Source organism: Rhinolophus ferrumequinum, chromosome 6, assembly GCF_004115265.2.
Source record: "Rhinolophus ferrumequinum isolate MPI-CBG mRhiFer1 chromosome 6, mRhiFer1_v1.p, whole genome shotgun sequence".
Lineage (NCBI taxonomy): Eukaryota > Metazoa > Chordata > Mammalia > Chiroptera > Rhinolophidae > Rhinolophus > Rhinolophus ferrumequinum.
In genome coordinates this window covers 31,471,775-31,497,185 of record NC_046289.1, presented here as the reverse complement: position 1 = coordinate 31,497,185, position 25,411 = coordinate 31,471,775, and the positions used below count along the sequence as shown (strand labels likewise).

General features: G+C 34.2%; 1 protein-coding gene across 1 annotated transcript in view; it reads right to left on the bottom strand.

Moving 5' to 3' along the window:
- Positions 1-25,411, bottom strand: part of LOC117023111 (coiled-coil domain-containing protein 170-like) — a 35,182-nt gene that overhangs the window by 9,456 nt on the left and 315 nt on the right. Inside the window, exons 2-5 of the mRNA XM_033107608.1 lie at positions 12,497-12,625; positions 8,360-8,616; positions 2,285-2,420; positions 391-705 (exon numbers count right to left, since the gene is read on the bottom strand). Coding sequence (XP_032963499.1) covers positions 391-705; positions 2,285-2,420; positions 8,360-8,616; positions 12,497-12,625 — 837 coding nt within the window. The remainder of the gene's footprint in view (positions 1-390; positions 706-2,284; positions 2,421-8,359; positions 8,617-12,496; positions 12,626-25,411) is intronic.

Sequence of the window (25,411 nt, the reverse complement as noted above, 5' to 3'; positions counted from 1 at the left end):
CATGTATCATGTATTAACCCATTTAACCCTTAAAACCACTCTGATAGGAACTCTGTCCCCCCGAAACTCCTCCTCACCCTGCCCCCTCACACCAAATTTTACAAATGAAACTGAGGCACAGAGTGGATAAATAAGCTGCCAAGAGCACACAGCTGGCAATGGCAGGGCTGGGATTCATACAGAAGCTCACTGCTCTTAACAATGCTCTATACTCCCTCTCACACCATTTTTATCTCCACTGTAATACTGGGCTCCTCTTCCCTTTTATTACTGTAATAAAAAGAACCAAAATTAAATTTAGAGCCACAGAGTTTACTAATTGGCTATATCAAACCCCATGTCTTAAAAGAAACAAATTTGAATGAATAACTTGTCTGTTAGTACACTTACAGACTTCCAAGATTGCTCATTTGCACCAATTTCCTGAATCCTCTCTTTCACAGCTTCCTCCGTGGCTGGTATGTGAACAACACTGTTGCTCAGAAGAGTAGCCAACTGACCGAGGAATTTCTGATAGTGGGATTGTGCAGTTTTAGTCTCCCAGCCAAATAAGTACGGAGGTCCATCTAACTCATATTTTTGTTTTTCCTTATGGATCAAATCTTGTTGATATTTATCCCCAATTTTCTGCCCATCGTTTGGTCCTTCTGAGCGAAAAATGTTGTATCTGTCAATGTTCTTGGCCAGGATAACTTCACCTTTATCCTAAATATGTCAATACACATGATAAACTTACCATTTCCCTTCTTTTGAAATATAAACAGAGTCATAAACAAAACTTCAGGAAAAAGGCCCTCAAAAGAAATTAAGAGTTTTAGAGTTATTAAAAGAAATGGGGCATACTCAAAAGACCAAACTAGAACAACAAAAGGTACTGAAATGATGCTATGGAGAAATTATTTTGAGATCATAGGAAATTTAGCTTAGAGAAACAGCTAACTAAACAGCCCTGGTTTATTAGGATAAACATTTTAGAGAAAATTTTGAGCTAATAAATGTAGAAGGAATGATAGAAATCTAAAAAGGAGCATTTTGCATCTCCTAATGAAATAACTGATTCAAGCAAGGATCATCAATAAATGCTAAGACAAGTGAAAAGTTGGCAAGAAAATGGATGTTTTTATAAAAACTTAATTATGGTTATAAGACAAGGAAAGAACTCACATTTATTTCCCCCATCCTTTCCCTTGTGGAATCATCCTGCTTCCATTATAAATTGGAAAAAAATAAAAGATAATGCTTGTATTTCTCTTTTCCCCTACTTCCTATAGGACGAGTCTACCTTTATAAATTCCAGCCTTCTTTCCACCTTCTTGCCACCTTCAACTCTGGGAGTTGAGTAAACAAGTTCAGTTTCTAGGCTTTTTGTCACATGAAACTGAGAAATAGAAGGAGGGCTAGAATTGTTGAAGTAATGATGGGCTTGTATCACTAAAAGCCCAGAAAAAAGAGGCAGAATAAGAGCAATGGAAGAAAAGTTCAGAGCTGCGTGGATTCTGGTTTGGGAGTTTTCAGAGACGTGGCAGAGATCAGTGAGAGAAGAGGAAAAAAAATTGAAAGTTACAGTGAATTGAGAGAAGCAATTAAAAATGGAAATTACTTTAAAAGACTTTGAAAGTGTTCTGAATTTTTAAAAATGGAACCCCTCACATTAATTGGATCATGATGGACCTTGTTTTACATTCAGATTACAAAATAAACTGTTATAAAGATTTCAAAATAAACTTTCACCAGTTCTTTGACAATTGTCTGTCTCCCACCATCCTCCAACATTCTTCTATAAAATCTTCTACTAATCCTGTGAATTGCTATCCACTACTGGCCAGGTTCATCTCTTCCTTCTAAATCCAACTTATGTCATAATTCTCTATTTCAATGTCCAAAGTAGATGATCCAACCAATTTAGCTTTGAAATTCCTTGTCTCCATTTCAATACCTTTTACCTACACCCCTCTTCAACCCTTACACCCAGATCTAACACCCCAGATTTTGTCAGCAGCAGGAATTTAAAATTTTAATATTTTACTTTCTAACCACCACCCCTTCTCCCAGCTCTCTCTCAGCTCCATTCCCTCAAACCTTTTCTTTAGAATCAGAGGCCTGCAGATCCTCCTTGCACTTTCTCTCCTTACCTCACAAAGGCTTCCAGCCAACCATGCAAGCAGCACTTTGCTTTGCTCCTCCACAAGAAGAGGACCAACAAATATGTGCCAATTATCTCCTGAAGTAACACAAGGTAATAAAAATCCTGTTTCTTTAAAAATAAGTAAAAGTTTATTCTTACCCTCATCATATAACTATGCAAGGTATCTTCTTGTCCTTTCATATTCATATAAGGGGTGAGTCTATTAGCACCTGCTAGTTTTTTCTCCAAAAGGTCTGCTTTTCGCTCTGCCTTTTCTCTTTCAACCAGATGTACTCTGTGCAAAATATCAGTAGGTAACAAGATCATGAAACCAACTCAATTTTCAAACTGCAATGAAAATATTCCCCATTTAAAATATATTAAATATGTGTATCAAGGAAAGTTGTATTTCTTATGAAAAGAGCTGTGCAGTTACCCTACTATTTCTAAGGAGAGACTAGAAATGGCAGAAAAATAGAGAGAAAAACAATCCTGTGTTAAGTCTTGTAGTAATTACCTTGGGGAAGGTCAACTTTGAAACCACCTTTTCAAAGGGAAATTTGAGTAATGGTATTTACCTGCCACTACTAGTAATAGTGTGATGATCAGAAGGTTCCACGTGAATATAAGTACTCCTATTTTCATAACACTTGAATGGGCTCTTTTACTGGGTTTTGAGGAGAGGAAAAGGAACTAGAAATAGTGATACAGCAATAGAGAACAGCATATGTAAAACTAGATTTATTATCAAATATGCAAACAGCTAACTGTTTGGTTCTTGTTTTGATTACCAATCGCTAGTTATTTTCTACCCTGTAGCTAGGTTAAAGTTTCAATCCATCTTCCATGTTTTTTATGTCCTCTTCTGTTTAAGAACTGCATCCTACAGAATTAATGAATTTGAGTTAGGCCAAAAGAAACGATCTGTGTTATCTAAAGAAAAAATTTTCATTCAAAAAATTATGTTAGAGACATGCAGGACAAACTCCACAAGTCTGACATACCTGTAATGGTAGCCCTAGAATGAGAGTAGAGACAGAATCGGACAGAAACAATATTTGAAAAAATAACTCCCAAGAATTTTCCAAGCCTGAGGAAACGTCAATTGATAGATTCAGTAAGTTCTGCAAATCCTAAGCATGATAGATACAAAGAAAGCTACAACAAGACACTTCATAGTCAAATTGCTACCAATGACACGCAGTTGGAGGAAAACCACAAATTGCCTTTCAAGTTACAACAAGAAGACTGATGAGTCAGTTTTCAACAGAAACTAAAGAAGTCAAAAGATAACTGAATGACATCTTAGAATGCTGAAAGAAAACATACTGACATCCCAGAATTCTATACGCAGTAAAAAATACCCCTCAAAAAAATGAAGATGAAATAAACATAATTTCAGAAGGAAAAAAATGGGAAAATTTTCAGAAGAACTGCATTATAAGAAACACTACAGGCAATTTCTCAGGATGAACGAAAATGGTCCTTGATGACTGCACAGAACTATAGGAAGGAAAGAAATACACCAGAAAAGGTAAGTGTGTGGGTACATAGAAATTTATATTGACAGTTAATAAAAACAATATCTTACGGGATTCATAACATTTGAAAAGGTAAAATATATCATAACAACAGTAAAGAGCATGAGATGGCTAAATGGAGTTAAACTGTCATAAGGTTTTTTTATTTTGGGATATCATTAAAGTATGAATCTAAAGTAGACTGTAAAAATATGCATTTTGTAAACACAAGCTCTAGGGTAAAAAGTAAATGATAATTTAAAAGATAAGAGAGGAGAAAAATGGAATAATAAAAAACTGGATTAATCCAAAAGAAAATGGTGGAGTAATAAAAGAACAGAGAAAAGATGGGAAAAACAAACAATAAATAACAATATAGTAGACTTAAATTTAACAATTAAGAGGATCAGATTGGGTTAAAAATAAAACAACCAATGCTAAGCATTTTTCAAGATACATGCTTTAAATATAAGGACACAAAAACATGTAAATGAAAAAATGGAAAAAGATATTTTATGAGACCAGTATAAAGGTGTAGTTAAGTTAATGCCAAAGTAGACTCTAAAGCAAGAAGTATATGAAAGATAAAGAAGGATATTTTATAATAATAAATGTGAAAATTAAACAGAAAGGTATAAAAATCGTAATTAGAATGCAAATAATTTCAAAATATATAAGGCAAAAGTTGACAGAATTAAAAGTGAGAAACAAGTTTGCAATCATAATTGATTAATATAGTTAATTAATATAATTAATAAAATTTAATTAATTATTATAAATAATCATAAATTAGCATACCCCTTTCATCAACCAATAGAACAAAAGCAAAAAGTACTGGGCCTGAAAACGTAGTCCTAACTGCACTAACTGCAAAGAGAACACAGCTAAAGGGTCTGGGAATCAGATAAGGCCTAAAGAACAATGTTTTGTCCAGTGTTCACTCCATAGGAGCTGCTTCTAGTCCTTCGTTCCCCCTTCAACACTAACAGAATGATGGGGATGAAGGGGACATATTGTATGCCATATAGCCACATTTTTTGTTGGCACCAAAATCAAAACAAAAGCAAAAAGTACAAAGTGACTCAATCTGTGGCTATATTCAAAATTGTATTGAAGAGTTTGCAGTGTTTGGTCGGCTGGTTAGGGGTCAAACTATAGACCAGCTTCAGGTGGTACCTTATCACTGAGAAGATATTTACTTGGATGATGAATTGCTTTTAATCAGTTCTTCATTTCAACTTTATCAGTCTTCTTTTTTCAGATACTGTACAACCAGGAAAAAAGAAATCCCACTCTCTTTCTTCCTGGCCTTAGATTTTAACTAACTTCTCAGTCTGAGTAGAGGTTTATTTCCTCACTTAGTCTCAAGCTCCTATATATTTTCTTTTTTAAAGTGATCTGGGAAATGCAAGACCCAAAAGAAACTTCAACCTATCAACTGAGTTGATACATACTAACCAATATAGAATAGAAATAGTCTACACCAGTATTCATATCTGAATACAATCGTTTTTCAAATTGTGTGTTTCTTAAATATTATTAATATTTTGAGGGAAAATTAATGACTTTGTTTCTTCTCTTATCAACCAAGAGCACATGATCAACTATCTCCTCTCTCTGTGTATCAACTAAGTAACCACAAGTCTAAGAATAGCAAATTGTATAAAGGATGAAACCACACGATCATCCCAATAGATGCAGAAAAAGCATTTGACAAAAATCTAACATACTTTCATGATAAAAACACTCAATAGGGGACGTCCCGGTGGCTCAGGTGGTTAGAGCTCCATGCTCCTAACTCTGAAGGCTGCGGGTTCAATTCCCACATGGGCCAGTGGGCTCTCAACCACAAGGTTGCCAGTTCAGCTCCTCGAGTCCCACAAGGGATGGTGGGCAGCGCCCCCTGCAACTAAGATTGAACACGGCACCTTGAGCTGAGCTGCCACTGAGCTCCTGGGTGGCTCAGTTGGTTGGAGCACATCCTCTCAACCACAAGTTTGCCGGTTCGACTCCTGCAAGGGATGGTGGGCTGAGCCCCCTGCAACTAGAAAACAGCAACTGGACCTGGAGCTGAGCTGCGCCCTCCACAACTAAGACTGAAAGGACAATAACTTGACTTGGAAAAAAGTCCTGGAAGTACACACTGTTCCCCAGTAAAGTCCTGTTCGCCTTCCCCAATAAAATCTTAAAAAAAAAAAACTAAAAAAAAACAACACTCAATAACCTAGAAATAGAAGGGAATTTCCTCAACCTGAGGCATCTATGAAAGGACATCTACCCTGTTTCCCCGAAAATAAGACTTAGCCAGACAATCAGCTCTAATGCATCTTTTGGAGCAAAAATTAATATAAGACCCATTATTAGATTAGTTTAGATTACATTAAATTGGATAAGACTTGGTCTTATATTATAGTAAAATAAGACTGGGTCTTATAATAATTTTTGCTCCAAAAAACACATTAGAGCTGATTGTCCAGCGAGGTCTTATTTTAGGGGAAACACGGTATGAAAGACCTATAGCTAACATCATACTTATTGGTGAAAGACTGAAAGCTTTCCCCCTAAGATCAAGAACAAAACCAGGATGCCTGTTTTTCACCACTTCCATTCAATATTGTACTGGAGGGTTGAGCCAAGGCAATTAGGCAAGAAAAATAAATTAAAAGAAGTTAGATTAGAAAGGAAGAAGTTAAATCTCTTTGCAGATGACATGGTCTTGTATAGAGAAAATCCTAAGGAATCCACAAGAAAACTTCTAGAGCAAATAAACAAATACAGCGAAGTTGCAGGGCATAAGATTGATATATAAAAATCAATTCTATTTCTACTCCCTAAAAATAAAAAAATTTGAAATGAAATCAAGGAAACCGTTCCATTTCCAATTCATAAAAAGAAGAATATACATATAACTACATTTAACAAAAGACGTGTGAGACATGTACATTGAAAACTACAAAATATTGTTGAAATTAAAGAGGACCTAAATAATGGAAAGACGCCCCAAGTTCATGGACTGGAAGAATTAATATTAAGATGACAAATCTCCCCAAATTGATCTACAAACTCAACAAATCCCTATGAAAATCCCAGTTGACTTTGTACAGAAATTGACAACCTAATCTTAAAATTCAGATAGAAAAGCAAGGGATCCAGAATAGCCAAAACAATATTGAAAAAGAAGAAAAAGTTGGAGGACTCACACTTCAAAACTTACTACAAAGCTACAGTAATAAAAACAGTATGGTACTGGCATAAAGATAGATATATAGACCAATGGAATAGAATTGAGAATCCAGAAATGAACCCATATATTTATGGTTAAATTATTTTTTTTGCAAGACTGTCAAGACAATTCAATGGGAGAAAGAGTAGTCTTTTTAACAAGCAATGCTGAGACAACTAGAGGATCTCCTTATGAAAAAGAATGAATTTGGATCCCTAACTCAGACAATATACAAAAATTAGTCAAATGGATCAAAGACATAAATTTAAGTGTTAAAACTATGACTCTTAAAAGAAAACATACATGTAAATCTTTGCAACCCTGGATTAGGTTTCTTAGGTACGACACCAAAGACACAAGTGACACCATAAACTTTATCAAAATTTAAAAATTTTGTGCTTCGAAGGATACCATTAAAAAAGTAAATACAACCACAGATTGGAGAAAATATTTGCAAATCATATATCTGATAAGGTCTAGCATCCAGAATATATAAAGAACACTTATAACTCAACAATTAAAAGACAAATAACCCAATTTAAAAATGGGCAAAGGATCTGAATATTTCTACAAGAAAATATGCAATGGCCAATAAATACATGAAAAGATGTTCAACATATTTAGCAAATTAAAATCACAATGAGATACGACTTCATATCCACTAGAATGGCTATAATGAAAAAGATGAACAATAACATATATTGGTGAGAATGTGGAGAAATTGGAATACATTGCTGGTGGGACATAAATGTAAAATGGTGCAGCTGCCTTAGGAAACAACTTGGAAGTTCATCAAAAGTAACCTCAAAAGGTTAAACATAGTTACTTTAGGACCCAGCAATTCTAACACTTAAGGAAATTATCTAAGGGAAATGAAACATACAGTCATATAAAAATTCATGTAGCAGCATTATTCCCCCAATAAAGGAAACAAGCCAATGTCCAATGTCCATCAACTGATGCATACATAAATAAAATGTTATATATCTGTGTAATGGATTATTAAACCATAAAAAGAAGGAAGTCTCAATTCATGCTACAGCATAAATGAATCTTGAAAACATTGTGCTAAGTGAAAGAAATCAGACACAGAGGACATATATTGTATAACTGCATGCAGAAAAAGCAAGTCCATAGAGAAAAAAGAAGATTGGTGGTTGTCAGAGACTGGAGAGGGTAGAATAGGAGTAACTGCTAATGCGCATGGGGTTTCTTTAGAGGGTGATGAAAATGTTCTGGAATTAGATAGTGGTGATGATTGCACAACCTTGTGAATATATATTAAAAATTACTGAAATGTACACTTTAAAGGGTGAATTTTATTAGTATGTGAATTATATCTCATTAAAATGTTTTTTTAATATAATAATTTTGAGTCAGGTATTTCTATTAGATTTAAATTATGTGATCAATCCAGAATATGAAGTTCATATACTATTTGCAAGCTTGTGACAAAGGACATGTTTGAAAACCAACCAGAAAATTCCCTACCTTAGACGGTTTTCTAGTTCTAAAATTCTTTCAGTTAGATCCCAGTTGCCTCGTTCAAGACTCTGAATATCAGTACTTTTCAGAGATTTAATTCTGGTTAGAGAAGCGATAAGTTCCTCTAGGTTCTTGATATCATCTTTCAGGGACATTATCTGGAATGACTGTTGCACGTTATTTTCTTTGTAACTTTCTAGCTCAGTCTTCATCTCTTGCAAAGAAGTTTCTTTTATGAAAAGTTTGTTTTGAAGACTTCTTAGCTAATGAGAAAGGGAAAGTGTTACTTAAAATCATTTATAATTTTGGTTTTTGAAAATTCATGACTTTGAATCATTATGGGTATTTCAGTTACACATTATTGTACAATAAAATGAATACTTTCAAATCTCCTAACAGTATATTCCAATGTTAAACACATTAAAGAAATCATAGTAAATTGACACATATGGTTTGGAATAAGTGATTTTATTCTCATTAACATTACAGTTATTTAAATCTTGTTATAAGAGTAAATTATACCAATAATGAATTCTATAATTCCTAGCAGAAAAGAAATGCTTAATGCTTTGGCCATAGATGTTTTGTTTTATGATTCATTGTAAAGGTGAGTGTGTGCACTGGCCTCTCTTCTAAAGAGCAGCCTATGTTTGTATCACTTGGTTCCTGGCCTTATTTGTGCTGATCAGAGAAATGGGTGGAGACCAGAGTCAGGAGAAAGAGTGAAGCTTAAACTGATTATATACATTTGCCTTTTGTAAGGCAAATAAAGGAAAGAAGAGGTCATAAAGTTATGAAGAGAAACAAGAGTGATGGCTTGAGGGGAAGCAAAACAAGGGAGCCACCACAGACTGCTATTGGAAGGAAGGGACCAAAAATGACTGGAGAAGCCAGGGGCGCAGCTTCTGTGAGGTGAGTGATTTAGTTTTGGGTAGTATTTTTAAAAATCTCTGCTATTCTATCTGATAAGAAAAGAAAGTTCACTAGACAAAAGAAATTGAGGTACTGCTAACATTCAGGGGTCAATGAATTTTTAACTTAATCTGATTTGTTCAGATTCCTCAATAGGCTGTGTATGATCTTGATGAACTAGTAAAAGTACGGGGTGGGGGGGGAAGAAAAATGTGATTTGACATTGTAAAAGATCATTAGCTTTATAACCAGAAAAAGTTCAGGAATATTTTGTTATTGAAAAACCTGCATTAATTAGAAATGCTAGCAATTCCTAGCAGCAAAGACAGTTTGAAGAGCAAGCATCTTAAACTAAACTTTTAGTCCACTCTTGTATATACAGTGCCTTTTTTCTATGTCTAAAACATTCTGTGAAATTTAAATAATGAAATCAACCTTGTATTTTCTCAAAACATACCTTTATGTTTTGTTTGTTTGTTTTTGCTTTTTTACTTGCCATTAAAAACACACACCTCAGTGAAGACAGAGAATTTATAGAGAAAGGAAGTATGAAATAGCAGAAAGACCTGAAATTTTGGAGGAAAAAAATTTTTCTTACTTATCAGATAGAAGAGCAGAGATTTTTTTTTTTTTTTTTTTGCCATAGGCAATCAGCTAAATTTTCTTACCTAAGCTAAATTTTCTTTCTTAATTTAAAAGCACTGGCTAAAACACATTAAATTTATCTTAAATTTAAGATACTAGGCCATTTAATACATATTATCAGTAACATCTTTTTACAAGTTGTTTAACTCATTTATTATAACAGTAGCCCATCTAGCACTATGCAAGAGTTTTAGCTCAATATCATATTTCCTAAACTAGACAACACAATCACCAACTAAATAATATTTATCCCTTCTATATATAGCTTTTCTTAAATATAGCTCTCTTGCACCTGTTTCTCCATTACAGGGCAGAAACATATGATAACTATTTTTGTATGTCCCACAAAGAGGTAAATTGTAACAAAAAATTTTACATGCATGCTTTGAAGAAAAAAAACTGCCTTATCAAGACAATTGTGTTCCTGTGGGATTAAGTAATGGGTTATTGGAAAAGAGAAAGATGACTCATGCTGAAGGTATTCTGTTGAAATCACCAATCTTTAAAACAAACAAACAACAACAACAAAAACTATAACACAAGGAAACCATGCCATAACTGTCACTAATTTTTATTAAATTCAGAAAATTCCAATATGAGTTATGGAATACTTTTTAATATACATAGTATCTAAAACCAAGCCAGAATGAGACCTTTGCAGAGCCTTTTAGATATCTGCTTTGACAAATAGATTAAAAATATGTATAGTTACAAAATAATTTATGTACATGTAGAAAATTGCTTTTGAAAAGTACTTTTAAATTCTTGAATAAAGCTTATATATTTTCTTTAAACAAGGTTTAAAACCTGTGATCTTTTTGCCATTTGTCTAAAAAGTTTTTTGATGAATTAAGCATTGATATAAACCTTAATCTAATTCAAATCTGAATTACCAAAAATCCCTTTTTAATTATTAGTAATAAATTATACTACGGAGAAGTAGGACAATGCTACCCATAGTAAAATTCCTATAGTTTTCATGGATTGGCATCACATTTTTTTCTGAAAGAAAGTCAAATTATAAATCTTATGACATTAAGAGTATCATAAGATTTATTCTATCTATATCAATTCCATTTAAATTTAACCTCTATTCACCTCTCAATGCTGAAAGAGGGAAAATATTAACATAAATAAAATTCAAAGAAATATGTATGTTCACCCACATATCTATATCGATATTTACATCTGGTTAAATGAAACCTAGAGTCAGGCTATTGGTAGATGAGATCGCAGAAGAGAACTTGAATGCGGTCCTAGGCAGAAATGAGGCCCCAAGGAATAAGGCCACTGTTACGAGGTGAGTTGTGTCTCCTCAAAGTCCATATGTTGAAGCCCTAACCCCAGTACTTCAGAATATGACTGTATTTGAGCATGGGGTCTTTAAAAAGGTAATTAAGTTTAAACAAGATCTTTAGGGTGGGTCCTAATCCATATTCTCAAAGAAGAGGAAATTTGGACACAGAAAGTTACAAAGGGAAGGCCATGTGAAAACATAGAGAACAGATGGCCATCTATAAGACAAGTAGAAGCCTCAGAAGAAAGCAACCTTTTCAACACACACACACGGTAGTTATATGAGGTGATGAAAGTATTCACTAACCTTATTGTAGTAATTATTTTGCAATAAATTTGTATATCGAATGAATCATCACGTTGTACACCTTAAATTTACACAATGTTATATTAATATGTCAATTATATGGCAATAAAGATGAAAAAAATATGAACAAAAAAAAGAAGAAGAAACCAAATCTGCTGACATCTTGTCTTGGACTTCTAGCCTTCAGAACTGTGAGAAAATAAATTTCTGTTGTTGAAGCCACCCGGTCTGTGGTACTTTGTTATGGCAGCCCTAGCAAACTAATACAGATATCATAGATAGCTCCTTATTACAGGGATGGTTGTGTCCAAGAATGTAAGCATGTGGAATATTTCACTTAAAGGGAACCATAGAGACGGTACAGACATAAACAGTCATATCATAACACCTTTAGTAATGACAATGGCCTTTGGGCTTCCAACCAGGGTTACTTATAAGACTGTCTCCTGCAACAAATACCCTGAGATACTTGGGCTCATCTAAAAATAATCCTACAAGCACTCTCTAGTTCATTACAGGGAATAAAAGTTAAAGCATTTCCTACAAATATGGTTTCTTTCTTTTTCATCTGTTGATGTTACTCAGATGATGTTTCATGAAGTTTTAAGTAAGACTATTGGATATTTGCTATTTGATGCACATTGAAAATGGGAACTCATCCTTTCCATTATAAACTGCATAATACATGGAACTATTATGATTACATTAATTTTGAGCATGACAGTTCATAAGCAATGTTCTAACACCCTAACATTTGGCAGTCAACCCTAAAGCATTTAACTATGTACCATATTCAAAGGGATTTCTCTGGTAAAAGGCGGATTCAGGTCTAAATTAGTGCTCTTCAGTTATGAGAGAATTTAATATTGAGAAAAAAGCAAAACTGAGTTAACACTTTGGGCCCTTTATCAGAATGCTTTTCTCCCTACTTTTACAGAGGATGTTGTTTCCCGTAGTGTTTTATTTTTACATAATCCATATACCTCAGCTAAAAGATTCTTGTTTTTCACCAACAAACCAGCAAGGTCAGGATGGACTGGGTCAGCTGCCTTTTTGTTATACATGATTGGGTTTCTGGTGGAAACCAGTTGAAGAGGTGGATCAAAACAAGCCTACAAAGAGAAATTGCTAATTAAAAACATGTACTCTATAGATCAAAACCCACAATGTTCTAGCCCACACAAACGCAAGTAAGTAGCTCTAAATAGGAAACAACCTTAAAATATTCATTTTGAGATTCTACCCTAACAAATGCAATAGGTCTCAGGAAAATAGCAAGTAACATGTTGACATAAAAAGGCTACTTCATATTTTACTAAGAATTCTTACCTGATAGCCTATTTATAACACCCGCCATAAGTAAATGCAGCACATCTAAATAGACATAATTTCTGAGAATATAGACATCAAGAAGACACAAAAAATGTTTGGGCAAATTTTAATTCACATCTGATAAAACCTTTATAAAAACTATTAGAAGGCCACTGATGAAAGATTTACCAATATTTGTTTTATTTTTGGTTATAAACTAATTCTTATGTATTATTATCATAAAACAAAGTTGATTTTTCAAAACACCTGATTTCAGTAAATCAACATCAATTTTGTTTCTTCCATACCTATATTGATGGTAAAAATTAGGGAATATTTACAATATCTCCCCCTATAGTCAAGAGGGTGTGTAATGTTCTAAATTATAATTAGTGTAACTTTTGGTAAGAACAAAGTTTATGTGATTCAAATGAAACCAAGAAAAATGTATTAACCCAAATCTCTAAAAAGTGTCTGAATGTATCACGTGGTGCTTAATGGACTAAAGAAACAAAATATATTTTTCTAAAGTTATCAGGTTTTAGAATGTTATGCCTACCAAGATATTGGGAAGAAAGACCTGCACCAGAGAACACAAAATAACTGTTTAAATGTTTCAGGAAATAAAAGAGAACTTTGAAACTATGAGTAAGTCACAAGAGACTATAAAGAATAAACTTATTGAAAAAAACAATCAAATAAGACTTCCAGAAATAGCAAGTGTAATCATTTTAATTTGAAAAATAAATGGACACATTAAAAGTAGATTAGACCTACCTGAAGAATGAGTGGATTTAAAGTATAAAGGAATTATCAAGAGGACAACTATACCTAGGTATCTATCCGGAGAAATCCAAAACTTCAATTCAAAAATCTTTATGCACTCCTATGTTTATTGCAGCACTATACACAATAGCTAAGACATGGAAACAACCAAAATGCCCATCGGTAGATGACTGGATTAAGAAACTGTGGTACATTTATACAATGGAGTATTACGCAGCCATAAAGAAGAAAGAAATCTTACCATTTGCAACAACATGGATGGACCTAGAGAACATTATGTTAAGTGAAATAAGTCAGACAGAGAAAGATAAGTACCATATGATCTCACTTATATGCGGAATCTAAAGAAAAGAATAAGTGAATGAACTAATCAGAAACAGTTTTGGAGACAAAGAGGAAAAACTGAGGGTTGCTAGATGGGCGGGAGGGGTGGGGGGTAGGGGGGAGGGTGAGGGGATTGGAGGGCAGTCGGTGACCACAGGATGGCCATGGGTTTGAAAATTAATCTGGGGAACATAATTTAGTGGTTACCAGAGGGTAAGGGGGTTGGGGGGTGGGAGATGAGGGTAAGGGGGATCAATTATATGGTGATGGAAGGGGAACTGACTCTGGGTGGTGAACACACAGTGTAATTTATGGATGATGTGATACAGAATTGCACACCTGAAATCTATGTAATTTTACTAACAATTGTCACCCCAATAAATTTAAAAAATAAAATTAAAAAAAAAAAAAGGACAACTATAGAAAAAAATAAATGGTAAATATAAAAGAGAGTTGAAGGACACAGGGAATAAAATAAGTAGCCTGTCATATGTCTAATTGGAGTCCAAAAAGACTATAATTTAAAAAATGGGATGCAGGCAATATTTAAAGAATTAATGTCTGAGAATTTTACAGAATCGTTAAAAGATACCAGTCTAAGTTGTCTAGCAAATCCCAACAAGAGCAAATAAATATAAGTCTTTACCTAACATAATTAAACTACAGAATATTTAAAAAAGATATCTAAAATGCAGACAATATAAAGGACAGATAATTACAAAGAAGTAGCAATTGGACTGGTGAGAAACTTCTTAACAGTAACATAGAAGCTAGAAAACAGCAGACTGACATCTGTAATGTACTAAGAAAAATAGATCATATTTCATTGATTCTAAGAGGCACACATTTTCATATCTGCAATTGGGATGCATCTTAAAGTTGATGCATATTGTGGATAGTTTAGCTAGAAACATAGTTTAAAATTTCATAATGGTGCATAAAGTAATAGTGTTTCTTCAAATCAAGGAAATATGCTTAACTATCAGGTAGAATTTTATACTGACTGAAATTATGTTTTAAGACATTTTAGACAAACAAAAATTGAATTTACCACCAATAGGTCCTCATTTAACAAAATTCTTCTAAAGGATGCATTTATCATAGAAAGAAAATGAACTTACAAAGTCTGAAATACAAGAGAGAATAGGAAACAAAAATTAATAGTTAATATGTAGGTATATTTAATCAAGCACTAATTAATTTTAAGAATCTGATTTATAGGGTTGAAAATAAAGGATAGAGCCAATGCAGGAATATAGATAGATAGATGATAGATAGATAGATAGATAGATAGATAGATAGATAGATAGATGATAGATAGATAGATAAATAGATAGATATAGACATCTATATACATATGAGATTCAAATGAAATCATATATATATGTAGATCTATCTATCTATCTATCTACCATGTTTCCCCAAAAATAAGACCTGGCTGGACAATCAGCTCTAATGCGTCTTTTGGAGCAAAAATTAATATCAGACCGGGTCTTATATTATATAAGGCCCGGTCATATATTATAGTAAAAAAGACCGGGTCTTATATTAATTTTTGCTCCAAAAGACGCGTTAGAACTGACTGTCCAGCTCGGTCTTACTTTCGGGGAAACACGGTGTGTGGGTGTGTGTGTGCATGTGTATATACTGAGGATAGAAAAATAACTTAAAGTACTTTAAAATCTTCAGATTTCTAAGGAGCAACAAAGATTTTAGTTAATTTAGTTAAGTATATGTGTTAAAACCACTAATATAACTACTAAAGCAATAACCATATAGCATGTAACTTCTAAACTAATAGAAAAGGAAAAAATGGAATGAGAAAAAAGGAAACAAGTATAACACAACAAACCAAAAACATTATCAGTTTTTGGTATGATGGGGGCGGGGGGGAAGAAAACAGGAAAAAAAGAGGGGGGGACAAATAGAATATACATAATGTGATGGTAGAAATATATTTGAATAATCAATATAAACGGACTAATATTTCTAGTTAAAAGCAAGGATCATCATTATTTGAAAAAAAAGGAAGACAATGATACCATATACTCATATAATAGAATACTACAAAATAGTGGAAATTATTGAATAATTGTATATATATATATATATATATCTCAATACAAATCTCACTAAGTAAAAGCAGCAAGTCACAAATGAATAAAAACAGGAGCAAGAGAATGATTGACACAGAATTCAAAATATCTATATTTTGAAGTTTACATGGAAGGAAAAGGATTCAGTCAGGAAGGGGCATGCAGGAAACTTGTAAGGTACTGGTAATGTTCTGTAAAACTAGGTGTTGGGTTCATAGGTATTTGTTTTATTATCTAACCTGTATGTGTATACATGTGATAGTTCTATGTATGACATATTTTTAAAAATCATACATAAAACAAAACTACATATTTCAAAAAGATGCATTTATATTCAAAGACATATATCAGACAGAGATGAGCTAGAATGGAGATGATGGAGAAAAAATGAAGTGAGAGGGGCCCTGCACAAAAAAGTGATCATGTACTATGAACTAAGTATGATTAACTTGAGTATGCCTGAGATCTGAAACAAAAGAGTAAATTGATTAAAGTGTGACAAATGTCTTATGTAGTATATCACAATATTGCTAAGATTCCAAACACCAATAATAAAAAGAAAAAAAATGATTATATCTCATTAGGCTTGCAATTTATAAAAATAAGAAATATTCAACTTGCAATTTATTTTTCTAGATAAGTTCTGTCAAATACAGCTTGAAAACTTTTCTTATTTCATAGTTTAGAAGATATGAACAAGGAGGCATACTGTATAAACTTCTTAATATAAGAAAAAACTTAAATGTATAAAACTAAAATTAAAATGATAAAAATGCATAAAAACTGTGATATATTAATTTGTAATGGAATTCTACATAGCAGTTAACATGCACAGATTAATTTTATATGAATCAAAGGGAAACAACTCTCAAAAAGATTGAGTGCACATAGCAAGGCAAAAAGTTATGTCTACTAGAATACCATTTATGTAATTTTTTAAATGTCCAAAACAGTAGAAGCATTCACATATATGTAAGTATTAAATACATGGACATAAAGCCTATACACTTAGTTCAGAATAGTTCTCTCTTAAGAGGAGAAAAATAAAAGGTCCAGGATGGTCGAATAGTACTTTCACATAGGCTTGTAATAGCAGCTGCCTTAACACTCCCATGTCTCACCACCCCAGACCTGGGTCCATTCACATTCCCTACAAGCCAGTAACGGCGAAACCTAATGCCCACCAGCAGAGGCTCCAAGGCCTGCCCCAGGGCTAGGAGTGGCAAAGATTCTTACTGGTTGATGTCTGATCCTACTTGCTAAATTTATTTATACCATCCATCCCAAGAGTGGAGAATGGGATCAAAGATGACAAAATGCTCTTCAGCTGTTGTCAATGAAATTTTATTTCTTAAAAGAGTAAGTGAAGCAAATTTTTGGGGAAAGTGCCAAATTTAAATCTGTGTGGTGGGTACATGGGTGTTATATTGCTCTCTGTATTTTTCTGTTATGTTTGAAATGAAATAAAAAGATTAAAATTTACAAACATAATCCATCTGACTTTTAAAATCACAGAATACAGGATAGTATCAGATAACAAAAGCAATTTTATGGTGCTGTATTATAGTTATAATTTAATTTGGATTTTAATATGTATTAGTCCCAAAGAAAATATATAATGTTATTTTTAAATTCACTTGTTCCAAACTCAAGTTTTTTGTTTTATAATTGATTTCAAATAAAATTAATAGTTAAATGAGAACATGTTGAAAATAAGAGTACAATTACTTTACTAGTACAAAATGTATAAATGTATAATGTACCAATATTAAAATGTATTTTTATACATTGAGCACTGTCCTTTTGCATTGTATCATTTGCTTTTTCCCTCCATCTTTATTGAGGTACAATTAAAAGTGAAAATTATATATAAAGTATGTGATGATGTTTTGATATATGTATACATGGTAAAATAATCCCCACAATCAAGCTAATGAACATATCCATCACCTCACATAGTGACCATTTTCTTTTCTTTCTTCCTTTCTTACTTATGATGGCAACTCTTAAGATCTACCCTCTTAGCAAATTTCAAGTACACAACACAATATTGTTAACTATAGTCACATTGCTGTACATTAGATCTGCAGAACTTATTCATCTTGCGAAACTAAAACTTTGTACCACTTGACCGATATCTCCCCATTCCCCTCACCCCTCTGCCCCTGGAAACTACCATTCTACTCCCTGCTTCTGAATTTGACCATTTTAGATTTTACATATAAGTGAGATCATTAAGTATTTATCTGGCTTACTTCAAATAGTATAATGTCCTCCAGGTTCATCCATGTTATTGAAGATGGTAGGATTTCCTTCTTTTTAAAGGCTAAATAATAATCCACTGTGTATATATAGCTACGCATATTACATTTTATTTTTCCATTCATCCTGTTGACTTACTTTTAATGTAATACATTTCCTTTCCTACCAAAGAAACTAGGCTTCTTGTTCTCATTTAAAGCCAATAGATGGAAGAAATAAACTATTCCCCTAAGTCTCCATTCTCACCCCCAGCTCAGACTTCATTTCCTAAGAGCTACAAGCTACAGATTAGGTGGATCTTTCTAGTGGTCTTAAAGAGGATATTTAATTTCCAGAAAGATTCTCATTAGGGTCTATCCCTAATAAAGCAGGGGGTAATATGGTATACTAGAAAGATGATGGGAATCGACTATTTAGTTCTGTCCCTAAATCACTGGTGGCATCTCTCTACTGTTCAGCTGTCTAACCTACTAAATAATGGAGTTGGATCAAATTAACTCAGAGACCCTTTATAGTCTGTTTTTATATTGTTTTGGGATTGTAGGCCTTAGTGAAATGTCAGAACCATCAAAAAGGCAAAAATAAGTAAAATGCACTTTGAGGTTCCATTAGATTTAGATGTTTCACTGCTCCTTGTTCTAGAGTCAAGCCAAGAATCAAAAGGAGAGATCATTTGACCTCATGACATTCATCATTCATTAGCCACGAGTGCTAGCATAGGCAAGTGGCAATCAGAACTAGACTTTCCTTTCTTATAGCTCTCAATTGTGCAACAGATTGTTTTGCCCCTACCTTCTGAGTATGGGGATAAAATAACCAGAGTATGGCTCACCACTGGGCTATTTTTTCAGACGTGTGAGCTGGTAAGATGCCTGACTTCTTTTGGCTTAGCCTTTGGCCAGTAGCGAGGCTTCCTAGAGCTGAGTGGTGAGGGCCTGACATACTAGAGATAAAAGAAGCATGAAACAGATGTAGTAATGGTAAACCAAGATACTTCCAGGGGGAGTTTGCATAGAGCAGTCAGGAAGAGATACTGAGGTCTGCCCAGAGTCAACGGCAATGTCTTTGGGAAGGTTTCTACTTCAGGTCCTTACAGTTTAGCCAGACCTCAGAAGGAGCCGCCCACAGAACCTGCTGCTTGGAGACAAGGCAGATCTGGTTTCTGAAGAGAGTATCAAAACAGTTTAAATTACAACTGGCTGAAATGGCCTGCAAATATACATGTATGCACTCATGATATCACACTTACGTGCTTCTTCTGAATCATACCTTTAGACACCTTACTTGCAAATTTCCTTCATTTTCAATTTATTTGTCTGAAATGCTAACTATATCCCTAAAGATTCAGCCAAAAGAAAATATAATGGAAATATGCAGTTATGACAGCTAGGGGGGAAAAATAAAAAAGATTCAGCCAAAAGATAAAAACATCTAACATGTTAATAATGTAGCATTTAGTAGATCATATAACTTAACACAAAGTTGACTTATATAACATAAAATGTAATCTCACGTTATAATTTTTATAAATTCAATATCCCAAGAACTTCAGTACTGCCTTGAACCCATTTTCTCTGCCTAGTTCAATTCCATAAAATATCTTTTCTAAAGTGAAAATAAAATAGTGAAAAGACATCTTCCAAATTAATGCCCATATGTTTTATTAAGCAATAAGAAGAAGATTTCTTTTTTAAGATTATGGAATATATTCTGGAAAAAAACAAAACAAAAACAGCACTTCGAAACTGCACCAGATGGGCTGCATGAAGAGAGGTATGTGTTTCCTTTGGTGGGTTGTATCTCCCAGAAAACTGAGCAGTCCCAGAACGAGAGGAATTTTCCTAAGAGGAGAAAAAAATGAGGATGGTGTGATTTGAAGAACATGGAACAGAAAGCGTGAAGGCCTTGTTTTCTTCACTAACGCTGAAATCCATATTGAAATTCCTTTATTAATTCATTCTAGATGTAATGACATTGAAGGCAATTACTGAAGTGCAAGTATCTCTGATGAGACTTTAGTCTTTTCCTCAGTTTCATAACTTGATACCTAAAATCATTACTATATCAATTCTTTTTATAAGAACCAAAGAAGAGAATGAATCAAAGAACAATGTAAGTTTCGATGAATGAAAAGGGAGAATAAACTGCTCCTCAGTCCTGAACAAGAATGGTGCCAGAGACAAAGGTCTTCTTAAGAATCCTATCCTTTACTGTTACTTCTTTACCATTTTATGAATCTTACACTCTATTAAAAACAACTTAGTAAGTCTCACTCATACTGCCTCTAAGAAACAAACTACTGTGTGGGCCCACGTATATTCCCAGAATCAGGAACATATAAATCCTCCAGTATCAGTTCAAGTACCACCTCCTTCCTTGATTCCCGCAGGAAACTTTCTCCCTCCTTCTAACTCTTATAGTATATGATTTATACTTTTCTTTTCATTGTTATATCACTCAATATGTAAAAATCTTGTTTCTCCTAAAGGTACCCAAGAACAGGATCTATTTCTGAGTTCTCTATCATGCCATACTAGGTACAAAAACTACAGATTGAATAACTGAAGAACACAACAGGAAAAAAATAAACTCAATACAAAATTAAGTTATATAGATAGTACTCTTCTCACAAACTAACTTTATAAACATATAATTAAAATGTATTAGGAGTCTCAAGTAAAAATAAACAAAATACAGCAATACAACATAATTATTCTGTAATTTTAGGTTTGTACATGTCGATTTTTTATGCACTCAGATTTATCAATATTCAAATTAGAAAGATACGGTCTGCTATGCCTCATTTAGTAGAAAGTAAGAACCATAAATTTTTACCATATCAGGCACAAGAGAAAATTCCAAATCCAAGGTCAGTTCCCCCAAAAAAAAACCTGAATTGTCCAATATGAGTGACTTCCGTGCACAAGTTACCAGTAGAATGTTTGCACATGAAAGGCGCTGTTGCTAGGTGAATGCATCACAAGAAGGCCAAAGAAGGGAAAGGGGGACCTCCTAAAGTGACACAGTAAATCTGTGGTTTTTTATTTCCCTAATTAATGAAGTGAAAACACAAAGTGGTTTCATCAAGCATTAGTCAACTTAAGAACTTTTAAGAATGTGATCCCACTGAAAGTAAACATTCCAGCAAGTATGAACTCATATCTTGGGTCTTTCTTTTGAGGAATTCTTAGAATAGGTCAAATTTTTATACTCCAATACCTACACCTCATCAAAGGAGTACTTTGAGACGAGAAAAATGATGATTCCATCTACTATGCCTGAAGCAAAGATGATTTGTCTGACAAGCTTGTATTCTATTCAAGAGAAATACTTTTACATCAGAAAAAGTATGTCCCTATCATGTATGCTTGATACCACAATCACTAGGATTATACTTCAAATATCATTTAATCTAGTAGTCCTTAACTCTGCCCACACATTAGAATTTCAAAGAGAACTCCAAAAAATACTGATACCCCGAGCCTATCCCAAATTCTGACTTAACTGGTCTATGGTGGAGCCGAGGCATAAGTATTTTTTAAAACTACACAGGTAATTCTAATGTGACTTTAGGGTTGAGAACAGCTGTCTCACTATCTTCATTTATATATGATAAAAATGAGGCAGGGAGAAAGTTAGTGCTATTCATAGGAATGAGAGTAACAGTTAATAACTAAACTAGGAAAATAAGAAATATTTTTTCCTCTGAAATTAGATTTTTAAAATTACATCCCCAAGCAGCAGGAATATAAGTATGAACAAGACAGGAAATTTCTTATAAAGCTTACAGTCTGGTGAAAAAAGAAAAAAATAGTCAACAAGTATACAAATAAAATCATTTTAGAAAGTGCTATGAATAAAATAGGCTAAAGTGACAGTAATGAGGAGGTAAATGAGGGGCAACGTTTGATAATGTTTGGATATATTTATTAACATAAATTAAATTGTACTATACATTTTACTGGATAATCTGCCTTTATCATTTAACAGTGTTTAAAAGCTATTTTACAGTATGTCTACAGATATGTATCTATTGTTCTTTGAACTGCATCCATCTTAATAGAGATTTTATTGTTCTCTATTGAATTCAATGCTGTGGGGAACATTTTTACACATTTATCTTTGTGTATACGCGTAAATATACCCTAGGATAAATTCCTAAAAGTGGAATTACAAGGTCAAAAAAAGCACACATTTAAGGTTTTGATAGATATTATCAAATTACTCTCAAAAAGCTTGAAAAATGGAGCTTCTGAAAAAAGCGTAATTTTTTCAAGCAACTCCCATTAAGAGCATTGGAATCAAGACATTTTGTCTTTCTGTTCTCTGTAAAGTCATCGATTCTCAGTTTTAATCTTATTTGACCAGGTGCAATATATTTGACAGAATTTGTTATCCCTTTTCCTGTGATACACTTTCTTCACCTGTCTTCTAAAACTGCATGCTCTCAGGGTTTTTCTGATAACACGCTGGACTCTCCTTTTCAATCTTGCCTCCTGGTTCTTCCTCATATTCTTGAATTCTAAACATTGAAATGTCCTAGGGATCAGTCTCTGATCCTGTCTCTACTGACACCCATTACCTTTGTGGGCTCTCATCTATCTAATGGATTTAAATATCATTATCTGTCATTTCTGAGTATCACACTTAGACATTTGGATTTCTAAGAAGCATCTAAAAACTTTAAAAACTGAATTAGGGCCGGCCCAGTGGCTCAGGCAGTTAGAGCTCCATGCTCCTAACTCCGAAGGCTGCCGGTTCGATTCCCACATGGGCCAGTGGGCTCTCAACCACAAGGTTGTCAGTTCAATTGCCCGCAAGGGATGGTGGGCTGTGCCCCTGCAACTAGCAACGGCAACTGGACCTGGAGCTGAGCTGCACCCTCCACAACTAAGACTGAAAGGACAACAACTTGACTTGGGAAAAAAGTCCTGGAAGTACACACTGTTCCCCAATAAAGTCCTGTTCCCCTTCCCCAATAAAATCTTAAAAAAAAAAAAAAGCTGAATTAAAAACCTGTTCCTTCCTGTGTTTCTTTATTTCAACTTAGTAATGGCAACTCCATCTTTCCAGTTGCTCAAACCAAATCCTTGCTTTCTTTCTCTTACACCCTGTCTTCATTCAGGTTTCTGCTCAAGTCAGGTTCCCCAGAGAAGCAAGCCTCTCTTATCACATTTCCAAAACAGCACTCTCCTAGCTCCAACCATTCCCTATCCTCTTGGCTTGTCTATTTTTTACAAATGGCCATGTCTCAATATCTAAAATTAGAGTATGTATTTCTTTTGATCACTGTCTCCCCCACCAGAACATTAGCTGAGGGCAGGAACTTTGTTGGTTTACCATGATCAGCTACAACGGTGTCTTTTGTTGTTGGTACAGTAGCCATTCAATAACTATTGGTTCAATGAATGAATGCATTGTACAAGTCACATAAAAATATTATAGTCGAAAATTGTGCTGTTGAGATGGAAAAGGCAATATATTTAGAGATGAAACATCCAGGTTTGGGGCCTATCTCAGGCACAGCTCTGCAGCCTTGAGCAAGTTATCTTTCAAAGGCTGTTTCTTCATCTGTAAATTGGGAATTATGCCATCTTCCTCAGCCAAAGACAGCTGAAGTAGTCAGTATCTATTTGGTATTATAAGCCACACAAATTTCACTACCTGCAATTTACCAGGAAAGTTGGCTTTAATTTTCCTGTTAATTTCACTTGTTCAAGTATAAGGTTATGTGAGGGTATGTGTTCAGAGCTCCTTATACTTTATTATATGTTATTAAGTTTACCTCTAAAGTATCACTTCTACAAACTTTAAGAATGGTAAAGTAAAAGCAATTAAAAGAAAAAATTCACCAAAGATTATCTAATTCTATTACAGTGATGGTTGCACAACTCTGTAAATGTACTAAAAATCACATTTTAATCAGGTGCATTTTATAGCATGTAAATTGTACCTCAGTAAAACTGTTTTTAAAGCAAAAAAGAGAGTCTCTAATTCCATACATGGGATAAAATATCTTCAGAATTTACGAATAAGGCAAAAGCCACCTACCAAAAGCCCAGAAATTTAAAAAATGAATCAAGTTCAATAGATGAGCCTAGGCGTTACTTGAAACAGGCCACCCTAAGAAATGGTTTAAAAAAGCAACAGATATTTAGTTAAATCCAAAATGATCTGAACAAAATCACTATCTTGAAGAGATAACTTCACTCTCATGTTCATTGCAGCATTCACAGTAGCCAAGACATGGAAACAACCAAGTGTCCATCAATGGATGTATGAATAAAGAAAATATGATCATATATACCGGGATGCCCAAAACACGTATACACGTGACTTGTATTCATCATGTCATTGGTATATATTATTATAATTTTAATAGTTTTTCCTTTCTTAAAATGTGCATACATTTTTTGGCACCCTCTGTATTTATAAGATGACGTGGAGAGCATGACATCTTGAGAGCAAGACTCTAGGTGAAGACAGAGAAAGACAAATACTGTAAGATATTATCACTTATATGTGGAGACTAAAAAGGCCGAACTCAAATAGAGGAGAATGATGGTTGCCAGGGGCAAGGTTGGTGGGGGAAATGAGGAGTTGTTCGTCAAACGCTACAAACTTCTAAGATAAATTCTGGGGATCTAACCTACAGCATAGTGAGTCTAAGAGTATGTCAGTTAATTTCTCAAAAAAGCTGGGGCGGAGGGGCGGAAATTAAGTGACCTGAACAACTTACATTCTGAACTATATTGGGATAACTATACCCTAACTCATAGGACTCCAGGAACTTGTAGGACCTGTCTTCACAAACATTCCAGATGCCTGGGTCTTCCCATCCTGCTCCCCAAGCAAACGCCCAATCCAACTTATTCTCCAGAGCCCGCGTCTGGGGAGGAAGTGTCCGCCCTTGTTGATCACTTGGCATCTAATTTATATGAAGCCCCAGATCTGAGTGGGGATCTGACAAAAATCTAGTCTTGCAAAGCTGACCACCCTCCCGGGTTGGCACTGGCCAACCCCCGGGTTACTCCGGACACTGAGGCGCTCCGGCTCCGTGGGGCCTAAAACAGTGGGATGGATTTCAACTTTGGCGGAGCATCAGTCACCAGAGGATAC